Source organism: Hemitrygon akajei, chromosome 2 (assembly GCF_048418815.1).
Source record: "Hemitrygon akajei chromosome 2, sHemAka1.3, whole genome shotgun sequence".
Lineage (NCBI taxonomy): Eukaryota > Metazoa > Chordata > Chondrichthyes > Myliobatiformes > Dasyatidae > Hemitrygon > Hemitrygon akajei.
In genome coordinates, this window is record NC_133125.1 from 170,198,805 (window position 1) to 170,220,547 (window position 21,743).

A 21,743-nucleotide genomic window follows, 5' to 3' on the forward strand; every position below is an offset into this window, starting at 1 on the left:
TCAGACCCTCTCTGAGCAGTTTTGCTTTCATTTCTCCAGTTGAGATCACAACTGCTTCCTACCAGAAATTTCCCCAGAGAGAACAAGCATTCCACAGCATTCATGAAACCACTGACAGTCCTTTCAAATGTAGCTGTTGTTGTAACACATTGGAAAAAGTTGCAAACAAATTAATCCCCAGTGTGAATGCAGAGATACTGCAAAGCCTCTAAGTCTCCATTTAAGAAAAGATAGAAGTCCTCCTGCTATTAAAATAAAACAGATGAACTGCTATTGTACATTGCAACAGAACCACCAGTGACAAAGTTGTATCACACTCTACAGAGAGAACGGATCTGCAATGATGTGAACAGACCACGTTCAAGGTCAAAACTCACACCCTCACAACCACACCATCATTCCTACAATAATCCGAACTTGAAAGAAATAAAAAAGTAATTTGAAGAACAGTGGAACATAGATAATACCAAATGCTGGAGGAACTCAGCAGGTCAGACAGCATTTATGGAAATGAATAAACAGTCAATGTTTCAAGCCAAGACTCTTCATTAAGACTGTGTTTATGTAGTGGAATATAGGCCTTTATATTCCATATAGGTTCCTTAATGTTGTTATAGTCTGGATTGCAGTGGGGATAAGCTCTAACTTCCTAATAAATCCCTCACGTCTCAAATAGCCTCTGATATCCAATTCCAGCTGCCGACCTTCACGTGTGGCTCAGTTACTAAGCCCAATGGAACAGTTTCTACTGACAGGAAAAGGGGCAAAGGCGGGTTACTGGCACCTTAAAACCAGTCACTTAGAGCAGCCGGGGCCATGGTTGGCAGCTCATGCAGGAAAAGGAAAACCCTGATCTCAAACCTGCACTGCCTTGCAGCTTTACCCCTCATGGAGAAGGCTTTAGGTGTTAACTCCAAGAAAAATTCCATACCAACAACTCGTGCGAGACAGCTGTGTCGGTCACTGCCGTTCCTTTGGATTTATCAGGTGGGGAGGGGGGAGGCCTGCTATACGCTGACAGCTTGCTCTCACTATCATACCTCCCTGGCTTGCATATCACATAGACAGCTGTATCGCTACAACCATGGCCTATCCCGACCAACAAAGGGCCTCATATTCCATAAAGAGAGTGGAAAGGCAGAGCCCACTGCAAGATGGGGTTTTATTTCTGCCTCTGTTTGTGAGGAGTTTGTACATTCTCCTTACGGCCTCGTGGGTTTCTCCAGATCTTCCTCCCACATTCTGAAGACCTACGGGTTAGGGTTAGTAAGCTGTGGATATGCTACGTTGGCACTGGAAGTGCACACACACACACTTACAACTGCCCAGCACAATCGTCACTGATTTGATTTGAAACAACTGACGTATTCCACTGTATAATGTGATGCTCATGTGACAAATAAAGCTAATCGTTAATCACCTGAGAAGGCTGGGATAAACTAAACAAAGCTTTAGTTAGGGCTTCCGGGAGCCTGCGCCTCAGGAAGGATGTTGTTATCAAAGATTAAACTTAAGAAGTCAGGTTGCATTAGATGGCGAAAGAGTGCTCCAAATAAGGTTTCAGCTGACAAGATGTATTGAAACCTGACTACCAAATGAGACTGAAGTGCTGTGCGCACACATGCGTGTACTCCTTCAGCAAGGGAGAACATTCCAACAGAACATTAGGGCTCAGTTCAGGTACTGACAGCCTGGCACATCAGTTTATTCACGTCAGGATGATTTTACAGATTAAAAAGAGATCTGCCACATGCACATCGAAACATATGCTGAAATGTATTATTTGTGTCAATGACTAACACAGTGAGAGGATGTGCTGGGGGACAGCCCGCCCCCAACTAACTAACCCTAACCCTTTGGAATGTTTGCGGAAACCAGAGCACCCGGAGGAAACCCACATGGTCTCAATGAAAACAGACAAACTCCTTACAGACTCCTGTGAGAATTGAGCCCAAATGGTGCAGTAAAGAAGTGTTATGCTACCAAAGATCAACAGTTGCTAAGACCACTGCAGTAAATACAATCTCAGTAATGCCACTGAAGGAGCTGTGATTGGGTTGGATTATTCCTGTGCAGATTGTTACGACAAATAGAGAAAAATCTGGTGGTAAGAATCCGGAGCAAGGGCATAACCTTGACATTATACCCAGAACACTTGGATCTTTATACAAAGTGTGCTGGAAATCCTCAAATCAGGTGTAAAAGCTGCAGATCAAAACTAACATTGAAAAAAACTGAAAATGTTGAAAGTCAGAATCAGATTTGTTTTTAAATTTATCTTCAGAATGTGGGTACCAATACAAAAGGGAACATTTACTACACACTCTGAATTCAACAGCAAGGTAGTGGTGGTGAGTTTGCACTGTTGCAGTCTTAGCATGAATGATCTCCAACTACAACAATCTCCCTTTGAGCAAGCTATGAATCCAACATTCCAGCGTCTCAAATCAGTTTTTAAATGGCTCTTTGGTAAGTGAACTGCACCCTTACTTTCAAGGGCAACTAGAGAATGAATGAGAATACGCTGATAAGGCAGATAGCCCATGGTATTACAGGCGAGATTCTAGCATCGGTAAAGCAATGGCTGATTGGCAGGCAGCAAAGATGGGAATAAAGGATTTTTGGTGACTAGTGGTGCTCCACAGGGTCTGTGCTGGGACCATTTCTTTTTGCATTACATGTCAATGATTTGGATGAAGGAATTGATGGCTTTGGTGCCAAGTTTGCAGATGATACAAAAATAGGTGAAGGGGCAGATAGTTTTGAGGAAGTAGAGAGGCTACAGAAGGACAAATTAGGAGAAAGGGGCAAAGAAGTGGCAAATGGAATACAGTATCCAGAAGTGAATGGTCATGCACTTTGGTAGAAGGAATGAAAGGGTTGACTATTTTCTAAATGGAGAGAAAATAAAAACTGAGGTGCAAAGGGACTTGAGAAGATCCCTTAAAGGTTATTTGCATGTCGAGTCTGTGGTGAGGAAGGCAAATGCAATGTTAGTGTTCATTTCAAGAGGACTAGAATATAAAAGCAAGGATATAATGTAGAGACTTTATAAAAGTACTGGTGAAGCCTCACTTGGAGTATTGTGAGCAGTTTTGGGCCCCCTATCATAGAAAGGATGTGCTGAAACCGGACAGAGTTCAAAGGAGATTCACGAAAATGATTCCAGATTTGAATGCCTTGTCGTATGAAGACAGTTTGATGGCTCTGCACCTGTATTCACTAGAATTCAGAAGAAAGAGGGGTGACTTCATTGAAACTTTATCAAATGGTGAAATATCTCGATAGAGTGGATGTGGAGAGGATGTTTCCTATGGTGGGAGAGTACAAGACCAGAGGACACTGACTCAGAACAGAGGGACGATTTTTAGAACTGAGATTAAGAAGAATTTCTTTAGCCCGAGAGTGGTGATCAGGCAGCTGTGGAGGCCAAGTTGTTGTGTATATTTAAGGCACAGATTGATAGACTTGTGATTGGTCAGGGCTTGAAGGTGAAAGCAGGAGATTGGGGCTGAGAGGAAAATTGGATCAGCCACGATGAACTGGCAGAGCCGACGCAATGGGCCAAATGGCCTAATTCTGCTTCTTTATCTTATGGTTTTATAAAACCAGGACAGGAGGCCTATAAATGGCAGTATCAGGTGACTCATTTCTGAGCTGTCACTACACAGCGGTTCAATGAAATGCAAAACAAGACAAATTACAGCATTTTGCAACTATCTCATAGAATGGATTGTCTGACATCTTCCATTAATTCATTCAGATGCTGACTCTTGAACCTAGAGAGGAGATGTCACCAAATTATTCTCCTACGTGGGCCGTCGCAAAGCAGAGGAGACTGAGAGGTGACACACTAAAGATATTCTGTATAAAGTTACGAGAGGCATGGATCGGGTAGAGTCAGTGTCTGCTTCAGATGGTTATCATTAGGTGCCATGTTGTATGATGTAGGTGATCATGGTGACCTTGACCATCCTTTGCCAATTTTTTTTTACAGAAGTGGCTTGCCATTGCCATCTTCTGGGCAGTATCTTTAGAAGCCCCAGCCATTATCGATACTTCTCAGAGATTGTCTGCCTTGCGTCAGTGGTTGCAGAATTAGGACTTGAGATATGCACCAGCTGCTCCATGGCTTCACGTGACCCTGATTGGACCAGGGGATGTTTGGAGAGAGGGGGCTAAGTCGGTGCTACTCCATGCCCAAGGGTGACTGCAGGCTAGCAGAGGAAAGGGGTACCTTGCACCTCCTTTGGAAGAGACCTATCACAACCCCACCACCCTTCATATGGTAGGTGTCTCTAAAACTTGAGGGTGCAGGTGGGAGCTGAGAAGTGAAGGGGTTAAATGGAGATCTGATGGGTAAGTACATACAAAAAGTTAATTGGCTTCTGGAATATGTGCCAGAGGAGGTGATGGATACAATCACTACATTTAGGAGGCATTTTGACATACTTTTATACAGACTCTTATTCTAAAAATAAAATCTAAGCTCAGAGATCACCATACCCACACTATAAATTGGAGCTGCTCTTGGTTTAGACCTGTGTTATAATGAACACACAAGGACAGTAGCACTATCTTATACCCTGTCTGAAAGCAGCCCTCATTTCTCCTCTGTTCCTAATTCAATAATTCCCCGAGCAGTCTGTACTGACGAACATTCTGATCTCCTCCCCGACCCCAAATGCTGAGTGTGTTGTCAATGCTCTAAACCACAATTTCTCTGTCCAAACCCCTCTACGTCTCTGCTTTCAATAAACTGATCAAAACTTCCTTCTTACCTACTGAATTTCATCTGATATTTGGTATATGGTATATTACATTAAATGCAAGTGTAGGAGCCATATATCTAGTCTCTATCTGCTTTGTATTCCGTATTGTGCGCTTAGTTTGTTTATTATGGCAACTAGTCACATGAGTGGGGCTGTGGTAAAAGCAAAGGGAATAAGTTACGTATTCTTGATTGTTTCGTGGCATTTTGTAGCTTGGGACCAGCAGAGGTCACACCTTTGCTAACCACCATATCACTTCAGGATCGTACATTTGCTTCGAATAAAGGATTCCACTCTTTGGAACAATCATTTCATTGGAGCCGAGTGTGCGCCATGACGTGGCGGTCACAGGCAGACAGCAGCAATTGGTTCATTTTGATTTTGGATTTGTTTTGCCACTGGAGCAAGTTATTGCAAGTGTATTAGTTGGTACGTTTACCAATCGAGAACTAGTACAAGCCCACATGCAAGGTTCAATTAAAAGAGTTTCTTTACCTCCAACCTCAGCTTTTCGTAAAGCACAGCAAGATGCTCCTCCATACTGGGCTCTCCCTTCTGTGGGGTTGTCTTCTTCAGCTCTCCTGCTCTGCGAAAAGCAAGCTCCCGCAGCTGAGACGCAGTTGCAGTCAGACGCTCGAGGCCTGCAAGACACTCACTGTCAAACAGAGTCCGGAAAGAGTCCAGCTGCCCCTCACTCATGTCCCAGGGGCTCAGCACTTTGTCCTGGGGCTGCTGTTTCTTGGAATCTGGCCTGCCTGCAGAGGGCACCTCTGCCCCTGCAAATTGGCCCACCAGTGTCTCAGGGACACCCTCAGCCGCCAGCTCTCTCACAGGGAAGTGGGACATGGAGTCGTGTTCTACCACAATGTCGTCTGAGCTGCGCCCGTCAACTGTGGTGATTGAATTCAAGAGCTGAGACAGCAGAAGAGCTCTTTCCTGCTCAGCACCAAGCCCCTCCACCAGCTCACAGAGCTCGCGCTCTACTCTGGAGACTGCCAATTGCTCCATCCGCACACAGGGCTTCTCCACGAGGGCTGCCTGCTCCCTGCCCTGGCCACGGATCATCATCTGCATGCCGATCTTCTGATCTGGGATATAGATGAGGGACTGCAGATGCACATCACCTGCGGGTGCCCCTTGAGTGTGCAACGAACCACTGGGAGAGAACTGCAAGTAAGGCACGTCGCAAGCCACCAGGCTGGGACTGCGGTCTGTTGCCGTGTAGGTCTCCACGCCGATCTGTCTCTTGTTTTGGTGCCACACGCAAACAGGCGTGGTCCATGAGGTGGTACTGATATGCCGAAAGAATCTGCCATGACACATCTCGAAGTTCTGCGGAAGCAAATGAGATAGCTTTAATAAGATAGAGAGAAGATTTTAATTAGCTTTACCAAATTTACCTACCAAGTTAAACAGGCTTCACATTCCAATTCCCTGTTCAATTATAAAAAAGTATAGATCACGAGATACTGCAAAGGATGGTAGCAAACACGGCTGTATTTATCTTAACCATTCGATTAGATTGCAAGCTCCATGTTTGACCATCACATCATTTAAATCTGTATGAAAGTCAGAATTACCTTTTAGTAGCAATCAAAAGAAATATCACTTCAATGAAACTGAAATTTACAGGGTTGAAAAATCAGTAATGGCTTCTCAATGTTCCACTGATCTAGAATCAATTACTCTGATAGAATGGACAATACAACCTTTTAACACAAACTCATGCTTAATTAGTAACTTGAAGCAGAGTTTTATTGACTTACCCACTTTTACTTACAGCTGACAATTCTGAAGTTACTACATGCAAGCCTCATTGAAAGGATACAACTGCATAACGTTTATCAAAAGGGTTCAGGAACGAGCAACCCAATGTCACCACTTCAACTGAATCTAAAAGACTACAAAAGTCAATTCAATGAACCTGAAATGTGTCAGTCTGGGGAAAAAAGAAAGCTATGAAAATATTTAACAAACACAAAAAAAAAACTCCCATGGAAATTAACTAACAAGCCGACTAGTTCGAAGCATGTACCCAGTTGCACACAGCCATTGAACATTACATCAGTTGTTTAATACCTCCAAGCTTAAATCTATTAGAAAGGTTTCTGATGCTAGTATACTAATGAACACCATCTAAAAGAATGCTCAGAAACTCGGGGGACATTGCATTCAGAGTGATGAATGGGCACATGGCAACTCACCCACAGGGAGTCGAGATGCAATTAGGAGCAGAGCAGATTCAAAAAGAAATAACCTGATTAGTTGAACAAGTCAGATGCTACAGCATGATAGAAGATCTGCCTACATCAACTCTCCCATTCCTAAGCTGTGAACAGACCAAACCCACACAATAATGTTGTGGCCACTAAAGAAACAGAAAGGGGAATATTTTATGAATTACATTGTTCAGGGGTTTACAACATTTGAATATCTTTAGGATCAAATTGAACAATTGCCACCTCAGCTCTGGATGTAGCTGGAAACTAGTCAAATCAGAATTAACCAAATTCACTCACTGTATGCCAGAAAACAATCCCAACAGTCTACAAAGCAAGGGACCCTTTCAGAAAAACTAATAAGCTGAATTACAGGCATCCGCATGTGGTACCAACACGTGGAGATCTCCCGAGTTCAATCTTCCCACTGTAAACAATTTATTGGAAGATTGGAACTTTCCTATGGGAAGGATGAAGAAACCACAGGAGCCCTACTTAATGGCTCCTTTGTTTTTCCAGCAACTGAAATTATGACATTCCAAAGATTATGACATTCACCAATGTGATGTGATTTAATTGAATTGATACGGTAAATGAAGAGGAAGTGTATCTCTTGGTGTGGAACCTCGGATCAGGATTAGAACATAGCACAGTACAGCACAGGAACAAGCCCTCAGCCCACAATACTGTGCTAAACCAGCTAAAAACCAAACCAGAAACGCTTAAACACCAATCCCTCCTACCTACACCATGCCCATATCCCTCCATCTTCCTCACATTCACGTGCCAATCTAAACCTCTAATGTACTGGCCTCTACCAACACACCAGGCAGTGCATTCCAGGCATTGACCACTAAGTTAAAAACAACACTTATCCCTCAGGTTCCCCTTGAACCTACCCCCTCTCAGCTTCAGTGCATGCCCTCTGGTATTAGACATTTCAGCCCTGGGAAACAGAAACTCCCTGTCCACTCCATCAATGCCTCTCAACCTTATAAACCTGCCAGATCTCCCCTCATCATGCTGTGAGGATTACATTCCTTGACTTCTCTAGTGCCTTTAACACCATCCAGCCCAAGATATTAAGGCACAAACTAACGGAGATGGGAGTAGACTCTCACATGGTGGATTGGATAGTGGACTACTTGACAGATAGACCTCAGTATGTGCGGTTGGGAGACTGTAGGTCTGACACGGTGGTCAGCAGCACAGGAGCGCCGCAGGGAACCGTACTCTCTCCGGTCCTGTTCACCCTGTACACATCAGACTTCCAATATAACTCGGAGTCCTGCCATGTGCAGAAGTTCGCTGATGACACGGCCATAGTGGGGTGTGTCAGGAATGGACAGGAGGAGGAGTATAGGAAACTGATACAGGACTTTGTGATATGGTGCAACTCAAACTACCTGCGTCTCAATATCACCAAGACCAAGGAGCTGGTGGAGGACTTTAGGAGATCTAGGCCTCATATGGAGCCAGTGATCATTAATGGAGAATGTGTGGAGCAGGTTAAGACCTACAAGTATCTGGGAGTACAGTTAGACGAGAAGCTAGACTGGACTGCCAACACAGATGCCTTGTGCAGGAAGGCACAGAGTCGACTGTACTTCCTTAGAAGGTTGGCGTCATTCAATGTCTGTGGTGAGATGCTGAAGATGTTCTATAGGTCAGTTGTGGAGAGCGCCCTCTTCTTTGTGGTGGCGTGTTGGGGAGGAAGCATTAAGAAGAGGGACGCCTCATGTCTTAATAAGCTGGTAAGGAAGGCGGGCTCTGTCGTGGGCAAAGTACTGGAGAGTTTAACATCGGTAGCTGAGCGAAGGGCGCTGAGTAGGCTACGGTCAATTATGGATAACTCTGAACATCCTCTACATAGCACCATCCAGAGACAGAGAAGCAGTTTCAGCGACAGGTTACTATCGATGCAATGCTCCTCAGACAGGATGAAGAGGTCAATACTCCCCAATGCCATTAGGCTTTACAATTCTACCGCCAGGACTTAAGAACTCTTTAAAAGCTATTATTAATGCTTTTTGAGATAGTGATTTAGATGCATATCATATTTTTTACTGAGTTAAGTATTGTATGTAATTAGTTTTGCTACAACAAGTGTATGGGACATTGGAAAAAAAGTTGAATTTCCCCATGGGGATGAATAAAGTATCTATCTATCTATCTATCTCAGACTCTGCCACTCCAAAGAAAACACTAAGCCAGGCAGCATCCTGGCGAATCTCTTCTGCACCCTCACCAAGTGAAGTAGTCCTCCTGCAGGCATAACACTCGTGTTTGGAACTCTTTTACAAAAGCAATTAACACTGCATTCTGATATTTATACATTTCTGTTAGCCACTGATGACCTGACATATGACAAATCAGTTACGTTCTCAGTGAATGTCAGAATGGGCTGGGGGGGCCAAGTGACCTTCCACTGTATCCACATCCTCTCAACAAGTGAATAGTACTGAGGAGGATAGGGAAGAGTAAATGGACTGGGCAGAATGAAGTAGAGAAAGTTCTTAAGGAAGAACCAACAAAAACAAGACTATGCTTGATGTAAATCTTAATATGCCTCATATGGAGCCAGTGATCATTAATGGAGAATGTGTGGAGCAGGTTAAGACCTACAAGTATCTGGGAATACAGTTAGACGAGAAGCTAGACTGGACTGCCAACACAGATGCCTTGTGCAGGAAGGCACAGAGTCGACTGTACTTCCTAAGAAGGTTGGCGTCATTCAATGTCTGTAGTGAGATGCTGAAGATGTTCTATAGGTCAGTTGTGGAGAGCGCCCTCTTCTTTGTGGTGGCGTGTTGGGGAGGAAGCATTAAGAAGAGGGACGCCTCACGTCTTAACAAGCTGGTAAGGAAGGCGGGCTCTGTCGTGGGCAAAGTACTGGAGAGTTTAGCATCGGTAGCTGAGCGAAGGGCGCTGAGTAGGCTACGGTCAATTATGGATAACTCTGAACATCCTCTACATAGCACCATCCAGAGACAGAGAAGCAGTTTCAGCGACAGGTTACTATCGATGCAATGCTCCTCAGACAGGATGAAGAGGTCAATACTCCCCAATGCCATTAGGCTTTACAATTCTACCGCCAGGACTTAAGAACTTTTTAAAAGCTATTATTAATGCTTTTTGAGATAGTGATTTAGATGCATATCATATTTTTACTGAGTTAAGTATTGTATGTAATTAGTTTTGCTACAACAAGTGTATGGGACATTGGAAAAAAGTTGAATTTCCCCATGGGGATGAATAAAGTATCTATCTATCTATCTATCTAAGCAAATAGAATTCAAGCAGCATTGGAAAATTGCTGATGTATATTTTCTGAAGAGTAAGGTAGGCTCAGAGCTATATCCAAAACTCCCCGACAGGCCCCACCCCATCGTAGTTTCAATTCTACATTACCTTCTGACCTCAGCTTTCTGCACTGCTCAAGACACACTAACAGCAGCAACTTATTTTTCAATCTTCCCTTTTGCCTTTGGGACTCATATTGAAGGTCAAAAACTTCATGTGAGCCACCACTCCCATTTTATCAGACTTCAGTCAGAGTCCAACAGAACAGAAACAGGCCCTTCAGACCAACTCATCCATCCCGATCAAGGTGCACCCCTAAGCTAGTCCCACATTCTTCTACACCTTTCTTACCCATAAACTACCCAAATATCTCTTAAATGTTAATGTACCTATCTCAACTCCTGCAGATGCAGGAAATCAAAGCAACACACACAAAATGCTGGAGGAACTCAGCAGGCCAGGCAGCACAAGAAAATTTGCAGATGCTGGAAATCCAAGCATGGAACGAGCTGCCTTCTCCAGCAGCTCATTCCATATGTACACCACCCTCTGTGTGAAGAATTTACAACTCAGGTCCCTCTTAAATTCTCTCCCCTCACCTTAACTCTATACCCTCTAGTTCTTGAATCGTTTTCTGGGAAAACACTGCACACATTCACCCTACTGGTGAGACACACCTCTATGTCACCCAAGTCCTGTATACTCCGAGGATTGAAGTCTGAGCCTTCGCAACCTCTCCCTGTAACTCAAGCCCTTGAGTCCTGGTAACTTTCACACTAATCTTCTTTGCCCTCTTTCCAATCCAAAGATATCTTTCCCAAAACATTTGCTGTAACCCAAGATGATTCTTTATACCCCATTATTTCCCTTTCCCCCACACTATCACCTCCCTTTGACATTTCTGTTCCACCCACCCCAACACAACCCTCATCCGTTCTTCCTACCAACCTCATTCCATCTTCCGCCTCTACCCTACTGCACAAACCACCCCATTTCTAATCTTTGCCCCCCAGTCATCACAAAAGATCCGAGCCCAAATATTCATTCCATTTCTTTTTCCATAGACATCGGTTCCAGCAGTATATCTTAACTTTAGATTTCCAGCCCTGATAGGAATTTGAACTCCCTATTATGCATTAATGTGATTTTTTTCTGAAAGAGCTGAGTCATCCAGACTATGTTCCAGGAATGTTAATCACTCGCTCCTTTCCCTTAGTGCCTTTTCTTTTATTACTTATAAATTGCTGCACCTTGTTCGTTGTAAATATAAAGTTTACACAAAACAGTTTTCTGATTACCCAAACAAACAGCAACAGTTTCTCCACACGCTGCTTGATCTACTGTGCATGTTCAGGAGGCCATTCAGCCCATCGAGTAACAAATATTTCCACTTGTCCTATTCCCATTGAACTACGTATTCTCTCGCACCTATCCATCAGAAAGGGGGTATCCCCCTTCAACAGGGGGAGGGGATGTCATTTGAAGTAGTCAATTGAAAGCGACTTGCTAACCAGCATGTCAGAGCTTGGAAACAATGGTGTGGTCACAGGGAGGAGGCTCAATCTCTACACAGATAGCTCCAGAGGTCAGGACTGAGACTGGCTTGCCGGATCTTTGCAGCAGCCATATCATTTGGTGTTCCACTGCAGCACAGAGGCCAGTCCTGCTTCCAGCATGATTCTTGCATTTCGTCAGCCAACCTCAACCAGACCTGCTACTGCTCACCACAGCCACCACGGTGCTCCAAAACATGGGTTTAAAGAAAATGTCGAAGCTCCCATTTCAAAGTTCATAGTAAATTTATTATTGAAGTATATAAACTGTCACCGTATACTACCTTGAGTTTCAGTTTCTTTCAGGTATTCAGAGTAAATACAATGAAACACAATAGAATCAACAAAAACTGCACAGGACAGAGACAAATAAACAACAATATGCAAATACAAAATAATAATAAGTATGAACAACACTAATAATAATAATAAGTATGATAACACAAGTATGAACAGCAGGGGAGAGTGGGGACAGTGACAGAGGCTGGAAAGAGATAGAGGGAGTTGACAAGAGGCAGAAGATGATGGAATCTGATCGGAGGACGAGATCAGTTCATTGGTGAAAAGACACTGAATTTTTAAAACCCATCAACAAAACAAAAAGGCAGTTGCCATCACACTTTAACAATTTACCCCAACGGCAGCACCTCCAGCAACGCTGCACCACCACGGACCCCTGAGCTTGCAATCCGTTGGGTCAACATTCAAGAATGAATCTTGAATCAAGAGGAAATGTTGAGAGAGCTAGGGATTTTCTCTTTGGAGCAAAGGAGGGTAAGAGGAGACTTGATAGAGCTGTATAAAGTTTACGACAATAAAAGGCATAGAGTGGACAGCCAGAGACTTACTCGCAAGGTGAGAACGGTAGAGACAGACCTTTTCTCCCCACATTGAGAGTGCTGAGTGCCTGGATCTCGCTGCCGAGATGGTGGGAGAGGTAGGTACATTAGGGACATTTAAGGTAGGCACATAGATTAAAAGAAAAAATGTAGGGCTATGTGGGAAGGAAGGGTTCGTCCGATCTTGGAGCAGGGTGAAAGGTCAGAGGACAAAAGGCCTGTACCATTCGATGAACACACACCAAGCCACTGCAAGCAGTTATCAAACTTGAGTGTCAAAACTTCAAAGATACCCTTGGCTTACCTGCACTCGGCAGCAAGAGGAGAAATTCTGTTTCCTGACCGGATGGTCACAACTGTAACAGGTGCTGCGGTCATTCCCTCGGATCCTGATCCGAGCGCCACTGCTGGGTTTCCATCGCCCGAGTCCAAACGTTGCCAGTCCCCTGGCTGCACTCTGCCTGCAATTCACTGCACCAGCCATGCATGTACACGGCCCACTGCCACTGTGGTGGGAAAAAGACCCATTAAGAGACAGAGTCATATGGCAGAGAAAGACCACCACACCCATGCCAAACTTACCGCCCATCTACACTAGGACCGTTTCCTTCTGTGCCTTACAGCCTCTAGAAGACTCTCCCACTATTTGAAACATCCTCTCCATGTCCGTTCATTATTTAGCATGTCTGAATGAGATGCCCTCTCATTTTTCTAAACTGCAGAAAATACAAGCCCAGGTTCATCAAAAACTCCTGAAGGCACGCCTTAGGAGACAAAAATAGCAGATGTTAGAACTCCTCTGTCACTTTGCCCATCGCTCGATTCCAGCATCTGCAGTCTCTTATGTCTCTAGTTAAACTCACCCCACAGCAACACTCTGCTCTTTCCCTATTACAGAGGACCAAGTACATCTTTTCCTCCACACCTTCCATAGGGATCACTCTCCTAAGATCCTCATTCTGTTTACTCTCTCATCCCTTCTCTTCTCCTCACTTGCCCATCATTTCCTTCTGGTTCCCCTCCTTCCCTTTCTTCCACGCTCCACTGTCCTCCCCAATCAGACTCCTCCTTCTTCATCTATTTACCTCTTCCACCTATCACCTCCTTACTTCATCCTCCTCCCCCCCCCCCCCCCCCCCCGCCACCCACAGACCTAGATCACCCTCACCCCACGCAGTCTTGCCTATCACATGCCTTCTCCCCACCTTCTTATTCTGGCTTCTGCCCCCTTCCTTTCCAGTCCTGATGAAGGGTCTCGGCCAAAAACATGATCTTAAACACAAGAAAGTTTGCAGATCCAAAGCAAAATGCTGGAGGAACTGAGTATCTGTGGAATAGTCGACATTGCGGGCCGAGACCCTACTAGAGGACCAACTTGTTTCCCTTTGTAGATGTTGCCTAAATTGCTGTCTTCCTCCAGTATTTTGTATGCATTGGTCAGGATTTCCAGCATACGTAGAATCTCGTGTTTAACATTAACACAAGAGCTCGCCTTAGACGCCAAACAAAATGCACTGCTATAACCACATCCTCCACTACAACAAGCTATCTTGTCTGCTGCATAACCTTGCAGCCTAATCCCATTTTATACCACCCAACCTAATTCACACCCTGCCCCACCAGCCCTCGCTTGGCCGCGCCTCCGCCCATCACTTCCATCTAACCCCCACCTTCCCTTTCCGGGAGCGCCCGAGCCGGCCGGCAGCCGTCGGGGATGCAGGCTTCACCTGAGAGCAGCGCGCTCGGTCTCGGGGAACAGAGCCGCCTCCTACTCCACCGCCGCCAGCATCTCGTCCGCTCTCCGATCAGCAGAACTCCGTCACGCCGTCCGGCTCCTTCCCCTCTCCACCCCTTTGCCCTTGGATACCGGGAAGACTGGCACCCCGCGCATGCGCCCGCCTCCTTCACGCACGGCGCCGCCGACACTGCCAGAGGAGACGTCGCAGCTGCCGCCTCTTCCCATTGGCTGGTACCTCCGTAGAAAGAAAGCAACGCGCCTATTGGTGTAGTCTGCGTGATGATTGTGACGCATTTGAGCTGGTGACCCCTGAGGACGGGACTATTATGGCTTTAATGCTGTAGGATTCTGGGAGATGTAGTCTCAATAAAGTTCGCGCTGATTGGGTCTTTTAGTTGATGCCTTGGTTTAATTTTGGATTTTGTTATTGATCCATCCACATCAGCTTTTGAACTTCCGTCTTACGTCGTAGTTATGATATTGAATAGGCCTTGTTGATCAGCCTTGATTTTTATTCAGAGTCTACTTTATTCAAAGTTAAACTCTTTTTTTCCAAAAATACTTTATTCAGGAATATTACAAAATAAAGTTATTTACATAGAAAAAACCATTCATTAAATCTGAGTCTTTATACAATAAATAAAGTTATTTACAATAAATTATGCATTGGCCCTCTGTTCCTATTCAAATTAAATATGTTTACAACAAACCATTCATTGACTCTCAAACTTTAGGCACATGCAAAGTACTTGAATATATGGTTGATGCACCATCAATAACTCTCCGAGACGTGAGGCGAGATATTGGCTTCTATTGACTGGAAGAAAGAACAAGTAGTAATTGACCACCATACTACATCCTGGAGACTGAGGGCAGGGCTCAGGCCTCAATCGCCTTTATATCGGGGTCTGTGGGAGGAGCCATGGTCAGTGGGAGGAGCCACAGGAGCAGTCAGCAGGGGGGCGTGTCCAGACAGGTATATGCAGTTCACCACAATGGTGCAATGAAAAACTGACCTGCTGCAGCATCATAGATACAGAGTATCATATAAACAGCATTCACAAAAAAAACACAAATTATACGCAATCATTACAAGTGTATTGGTGTTAGAGGGGTCAGGCTTTGGCTCAATGGGTGCAGGCTAGATCTTGAGCTTGAGAAGTTAGAGGTACTGTGTAACTAGTACAGGCAGGATGGTAGTTCAGGCAGTGGAATGCTCCCCCAGTGAGATGTGGGACTGACAGTCTCCCTGATGATGATCTATGCAGCAATCAGAATCAGGTTCAAGATCACCGGCACACAGTATGCCATGAAATATGATGTCTTTGTGGCAGCAGTACAATAATAATAGGAAAAAACATAAATTGCAGTAAGTATATGTGTGTGTATATATAGTTACATTAAATAAGTAGTGAAAAAAATAAAAAAGAAGTGAGGTAGTGTTCATGGGTTCAATGCCCATTCAAAAATGGGATGGCAGAGGGGAGGAATCTGCTGCTGAATCATTGTGCATGTGCCTTCAGGCTTCTGTACCTCCTTCCTAATGGTAGCAATGAGAACAAGGCATGACCTGGGTGATGGGGGTCCTTAATAATGCCTTTGTAAGTCATCAGACCTTGAAGATGTCCTGGATACTACAGAGATTAGTGCCCATGATGGAGCTGACTAAGCTGCAACCCACTGCAGCCTTTCTCAATCTTGTGCAGCAGCCTCCTCCCCCATACCAGACGGTAATGCAACCACTTAGAATCTAACCACGGTACATCTGTAGTTAGAATATTCTCCACTGTACACCTGTAATTAGACTGTTCTCCACATTACATCTGTCGTCAGACTGTTCTCCACGGTACATCTGTAGTTAGAATATTCTCCACTGTACATCTGTAGTTAGACTGTTCTCCACAGTAAGTCTATATTTAAACTGTTCTCCACTACTTTTGTAGTTAGAATGACCATCTGGGAGGCTGAAAACCTCATCAATGAGACTTTTATTGAAGTGCTCACTCCCAGAGTGCAGGCTTCAAATAGCAGATGGGTTACCACCTGGAGAAGTAAATAGAGTCAGCTGTCATGCAGGCTTCCCCTGTGCTCATTCGCTCAGCAACCCTTTGCCTGGGAGATGACCTATCAGGGTACAGCAGCAGCGGCCAGACCAGTGGCTGTGTGGCTGGCTCTGAACCTCAAAAGGGAAGAGTAAAGTCAGGTAGAACAATCGTGAAGGAGACTGTTCTCCAATCCTGGAGTTAGGGAGCTAGACATGAGATTCTGTGGCCGCGGAAACAACACCAGGATAAGGTCCTGCCTCCCAGGTGCTCAGCTCCAGAATATCTCCGAGTGGCTGCAGAAGGCTCTCAAGAGGGAGGGTGAGCAGCCAGAGGTATTAGTACACATTGGAACCATTTCAGGAGGTATAAAGGGCAAAGAGGTCCTGCACAGTTTTTATACGCAGTCAGGAAAGAGGCTGGACCTCGAAGCTGGTGATGTCCGGATTATTCCCAGTACCACGTGCTAGCCAGGACAGAAATGAGTGAGTACAGTACAGATGAATGAGTGGCTGAGGGAGTGGGGCAGGGGGCAGGATTTCAGATTTCTGGGTCATTGGGATCTCTTCTGGGGAAGGTATAACCTGTACGAAAAGCATAGGTTTCCCTCAACCCAACGGGGACCAATATCCTTGCAGGCAGATTTGTTGGAACCTTCAGAAAGGCTTTAAACTAATTTAGTTAAACTAATTAACCAGATTAAATTAATCTGGCCTCTTAACTGTCCTCACCTGCCTGTCACCACCCCCTAGTGTGCCACCCTTTCTCCTATGGTCCACTGCCCTCTCCTAAAGGATTCCTTCATCTCCAGCCCTTCACCTTTCCCTCCCACCTGGCTTCACCCTATCAACATCTAGCTATCCCTCTTCCCCTCCCCCACCTTTTTATTCTGGCGTCTCCCCCCTGCCTTTCCAGCCCTGAAGAAGGGTCCCAGTCAACTATTTGTTGATTTCCATGGGTGCTGCCTGACCCGCTGACGTTCCTCCAGCATTTTGTGTGCGTGGTGCTTCGGATTTCCAGCACCTGCTGAATTCCTTGTGTTTATACAGTGACTTGTGGTGCTTGCGCCAACGACCGACACAATCTGAGGATGTGCTGGGGGGCAGCCCGCAAGGAAGTATCGCCACACAGCCTGCCCACAACTCGCCAACCCTTCCTACGAAATGTGGGGGGAACCAGAGCACCCAGCGGAAACCCGTGTGGTTGCAGGAAGACCGTACAGATTTCTAACGGTCAGCAGCGGAATCGAACCGCAAACACTGGCACTGTGACTGCTACACTACGGAGCCACCCTGTAGAAGTATCGTCAACGTGGTGTCATAGGAGGCAAAGCACGCTTGACAAGTTTGCTCAGACTCTCTGAGGACGTAACAGGGCGGGTTAACAGGGCGGGTTGACAGGGCGGGTTAACAGGGCGGGTTAACAGGGCGGGTTAACAGGGCGGGTTAACAGGGCGGGTTGACAGGGCGGGTTGACAGGGCGGGTTGACAGGGCGGGTTGACAGGGCGGGTTGACAGGACGGGTTGACAGGGCGGGTTGACAGGGCGGGTTAACAGGGCGGGTTAACAGGGCGGGTTGACAGGGTGGGTTAACAGGGCGGGTTGACAGGGCGGGTTAACAGGGCGGGTTAACAGGGCGGGTTGACAGGGCGGGTTAACAGGGCGGGTTGACAGGGCGGGTTAACAGGGTGGGTTAACAGGGCGGGTTGACAGGGCGGGTTAACAGGGCGGGTTAACAGGGCGGGTTGACAGGGCGGGTTAACAGGGCGGGTTGACAGGGCGGGTTAACAGGGTGGGTTAACAGGGCGGGTTAACAGGGTGGGTTAACAGGGTGGGTTGACAGAGGGGAAGCTGAGGATGCAATGCATTTAGATGTCCAAAAGGCACTTCATAAGGTGTCACAGAGGAGGCTGGTGCATAAATTAAAAGTCTAAATCATCAAAGGAAGTGTTTTGGAAAGGACAGAAATCCAGCCCTCATATAATTCGGAGAGTTTGAATAAATGCTTAAAGCCGGCTTCGATTGTACCGGTGCCTGAGAAGATCATGGAAACCAGCCTCAATGACTGTCATCCAGTAGCACTCATATTCACAGTCATGAAACATATCAACTCCTGCCTGAAAAGCAACTTGGATCCACTCCAATTTGACTACCAGCACAACAGGTCCACAGCACGGGACATGTCGTGGGGTCACGGCAGCACCTCTACGTCCTTAAAAAGTTTGTGAAGATTCAGCATGATATCTAAAACTTTGATGAACTTCTATAGATGTGTGGTGGAAAGTATATTGACCGGCTGCATCACGGCCTGGTTTGGAAACACCCTTGAATGAAAACTCCTACGAAAAGTAGGGGATGCGTCTCAGTCCATCACAGATAAAGCCCTCCCCGCTATTCAGCACACCTATAAGGAGTGTTGTTGCAGGAAAACAGCATCCATCATCAGGGACTCCCCACCACCCTGGGTCATGCTCATTTCATGCTCTGCCATCAGGAAGAAGGTGCAGGAGACAGGACTCAGACTATCAGGTTCTGGAACAGTTATTGCCCCTCAACCATCAGACTCTTGAACCAGAGGGATAACTTCACTTGACCCATCATTGAAGTGTTCCTACAACCTATGGGCTCACTTTCAGGGATTCTTCATCTCATCCTGTGACTATGAATTGCTTATTTATTTAGTTTTTTTTCTCAATTTCAGCTGGTAAAACCTAATGCATGAGAAAAGCCAGGCACTCTCATTTTTCAATTGCTAGGAACTTCCGGACCATTCTAGTGGTGTTTAGTATTGTGGCTTTCTGGAGATTTATATAAATATTGCTGTTGTAGGTCTAATTGTTTAATACTTTTGTGTAGTGATTTTGGGATGATACCAGTTGTAGATATTACTATTAGGACAATGTATACCCAGTTCATGTTCCATAGTCTTTCAATTTCCTTTTTAAATTTTGTTTGTTTTTCATTTTATTGATTTCTGTATGTTATGCATGTTTGAAATTGCTATAGCTACTAAGCAAATTGTTCTTTCTTATTTATCCTATAATATTATATCCGGACATGTTCTTATGGATTGTGTTGTCTATAATAATGGATCGGTCATAATATAATTTGTGGGACTCTGAGTCTAAAACTGGATCAGGCTTGTATTTATAGCAAGGCATGGTGTCTTTTATGAGTTTGTATTTTAAAACAAGATTTTGATGAATGATATTTGCCACTTGACTGTGTCTGTGTAAATAATCAGATTGAGTTAAACTGCTATAGGATCCTGTAATGTGTCGAACTGTTTCTTGGCATTATGCATTCATCACCTTGAATTTGTTGGTCTTTTATTAGGTATTTTTGACAACTTTTTGTCCTGGTCCTGTATTGCCAGAAAGAACCCTTCTGTTTCTGGGAAAAAGTCTCCAACTCTGAGCTGGACGGTCCATGCTTCCTTGTTGACATCTTGACCGCTCAGATCGCAGGGATGTCTTCAATGGAGGGTCATGCTCTTCCTTCGGTTAACTTCTCCTTCGATAGTGATAATTTCTTGAGTTTTTCGGGTTGTGCTCTCTTTTATTTTTAGTGGTGTGTACTTCTTATTGGAATTCCGTATGCTCACATGAAGTGCTGAATCCTGTTTTCATTGATGAAAATATATCCTGAGAAGTTTTATCTGACTGTTGTGTAAATGTTTAATGTCTGTTATTCCTCTTCCTCCTTCTGTCCTAGGTTGTGTTAATCTAAGTATGTTCAAGTGTACGTAGTGTTTTCTGAAATTTGATATTCTGAAGTTATTATTATTATTATTATTATTATTATTATTATTTCCTTTTTTCTTTCTTTTTCTATTTTCACAGTTTGCACACTGGTCCTTCATTCATTCTACTATGGTTATTGGATTTATTGAGTATGCCTGCAAAAATGAGTTTTACGGTTGTACGTGGTGACATATATGTTCCTTGATAATAAGTTTGCTTTGAACTTTGAAATGGGTTCTTTCAGACCAGCAGGAGGTATGTAGTGAAGTATTGCAGGGACCTGTTATCGGCCCACAGTCATTCTCTTTAATGACCTGAAGGGAAAAAGTTCAAAGTACTTCAAAGTAAAATTTATTATCAGAGTACATACATGTCACCACATACAACCCTGAGATTCTTTTTCTGCGGGCATACTTAGCAAATCTATAGAATAGAAGCTGTAAACAGGATCAACAGAAGACAACAAACTGTGCAAATGCAGATATAAATAAATAGCAATAAATAATGAGCATGAAGTAACAGGATGAAGAGTCTTTTAAGTGAGGCCATTACCTGTGGAAACACCAGAAGCAGAATGAGTGTAGTTATCCCCTTTTGTTCGAGAGCCTGATGGTTGAGGGGTTGTAACTGTTCCTGAACCTGGTGGTGTGAGTCCTGAGGCAGCTGTACCTACCTGATGGCAGCAGTGAGAAAAGAGCACGGCCTGGGCGGTGAGGATCTTTAATGTTGGGTGCTGCTTTTCTACGGCAACAAATATGTAAGTTTGTCGAAGTTTGTAATGATACCTAATTTGCCGAAAGAGAGTATTGTGAAAATGGTACTGTGATTCTGCAATAGGATACATACATTTAGTGAGTGGGCAAAATAATTGGCCATGGGGAAGTGTGAAGTCATGCACTTCAGTAAATAAAATCAAATGGCAGATTGTTATCTATGGACGGAGACAGAAATTTTGAGAAGTACGAAAGGATCTCAGTACTCTAGTGCTTGAATCACTAACACGCTTTGGTTAGTAACCACAAAAGCTAACAGGTGGGTCTAACAAGCGGTTGAAAAGGTAAACGACGTTTTGGCCTTCACTGCAGAAGGGATGGAGTTTAAAAATTAGGGATGGTGGATTGAAATTGTGTGTGTGTTGGTGAGGTCTCACCTGCCCTGGTTTGGTAGCTTTCCTAGATATATAGCATGGGAGGCAGTACATCGGAGCATCAGCAGGTCGGTTCCTGGGATGAAGGGATTGTCCGATCAAGAAAGACTATGTAGATTCGGCCTGTATTCCTTTGAGTCTAGAAAGACCATGTAGATTCGGCCTGTATTCCTTTGAGTCTAGAAAGACCATGTAGATTCGGCCTGTATTCCTTTGAGTCTAGAAAGACCATGTAGATTCGGCCTGTATTCCTTTGAGTCTAGAAAGACCATGTAGATTCGGCCTGTATTCCTTTGAGTCTAGAAGAATGAAGAGTGGTGACTTTATTGAAATGTGTAAGATTCACCATCAGGAAAGACACACAGAATCCCTCTATTGTTGTACTGTG

At 44.7% G+C, this 21,743-nt stretch overlaps 1 protein-coding gene across 2 annotated transcripts in view; it reads right to left on the reverse strand.

The window, feature by feature from the left end:
* c2h6orf136 (chromosome 2 C6orf136 homolog) overlaps window positions 1–14,604 on the reverse strand; it is a 45,295-nt gene extending 30,691 nt beyond the window's left edge. The window contains exons 1-3 of one of the 2 annotated variants that reach the window (XM_073032177.1): window positions 14,414–14,604; window positions 12,991–13,192; window positions 5,268–6,104 (exon numbers count right to left, since the gene is read on the reverse strand). In XM_073032177.1, coding sequence (XP_072888278.1) covers window positions 5,268–6,104; window positions 12,991–13,170 — 1,017 coding nt within the window. In that variant the 5' untranslated portion in view covers window positions 13,171–13,192; window positions 14,414–14,604. Of the gene's footprint in view, window positions 1–5,267; window positions 6,105–12,990; window positions 13,193–13,891; window positions 14,283–14,413 lie in introns of those variants that run through there. The other variant, XM_073032187.1, reaches the window with a different exon arrangement.
* Between the last annotated feature and the right edge of the window lie 7,139 nt (window positions 14,605–21,743).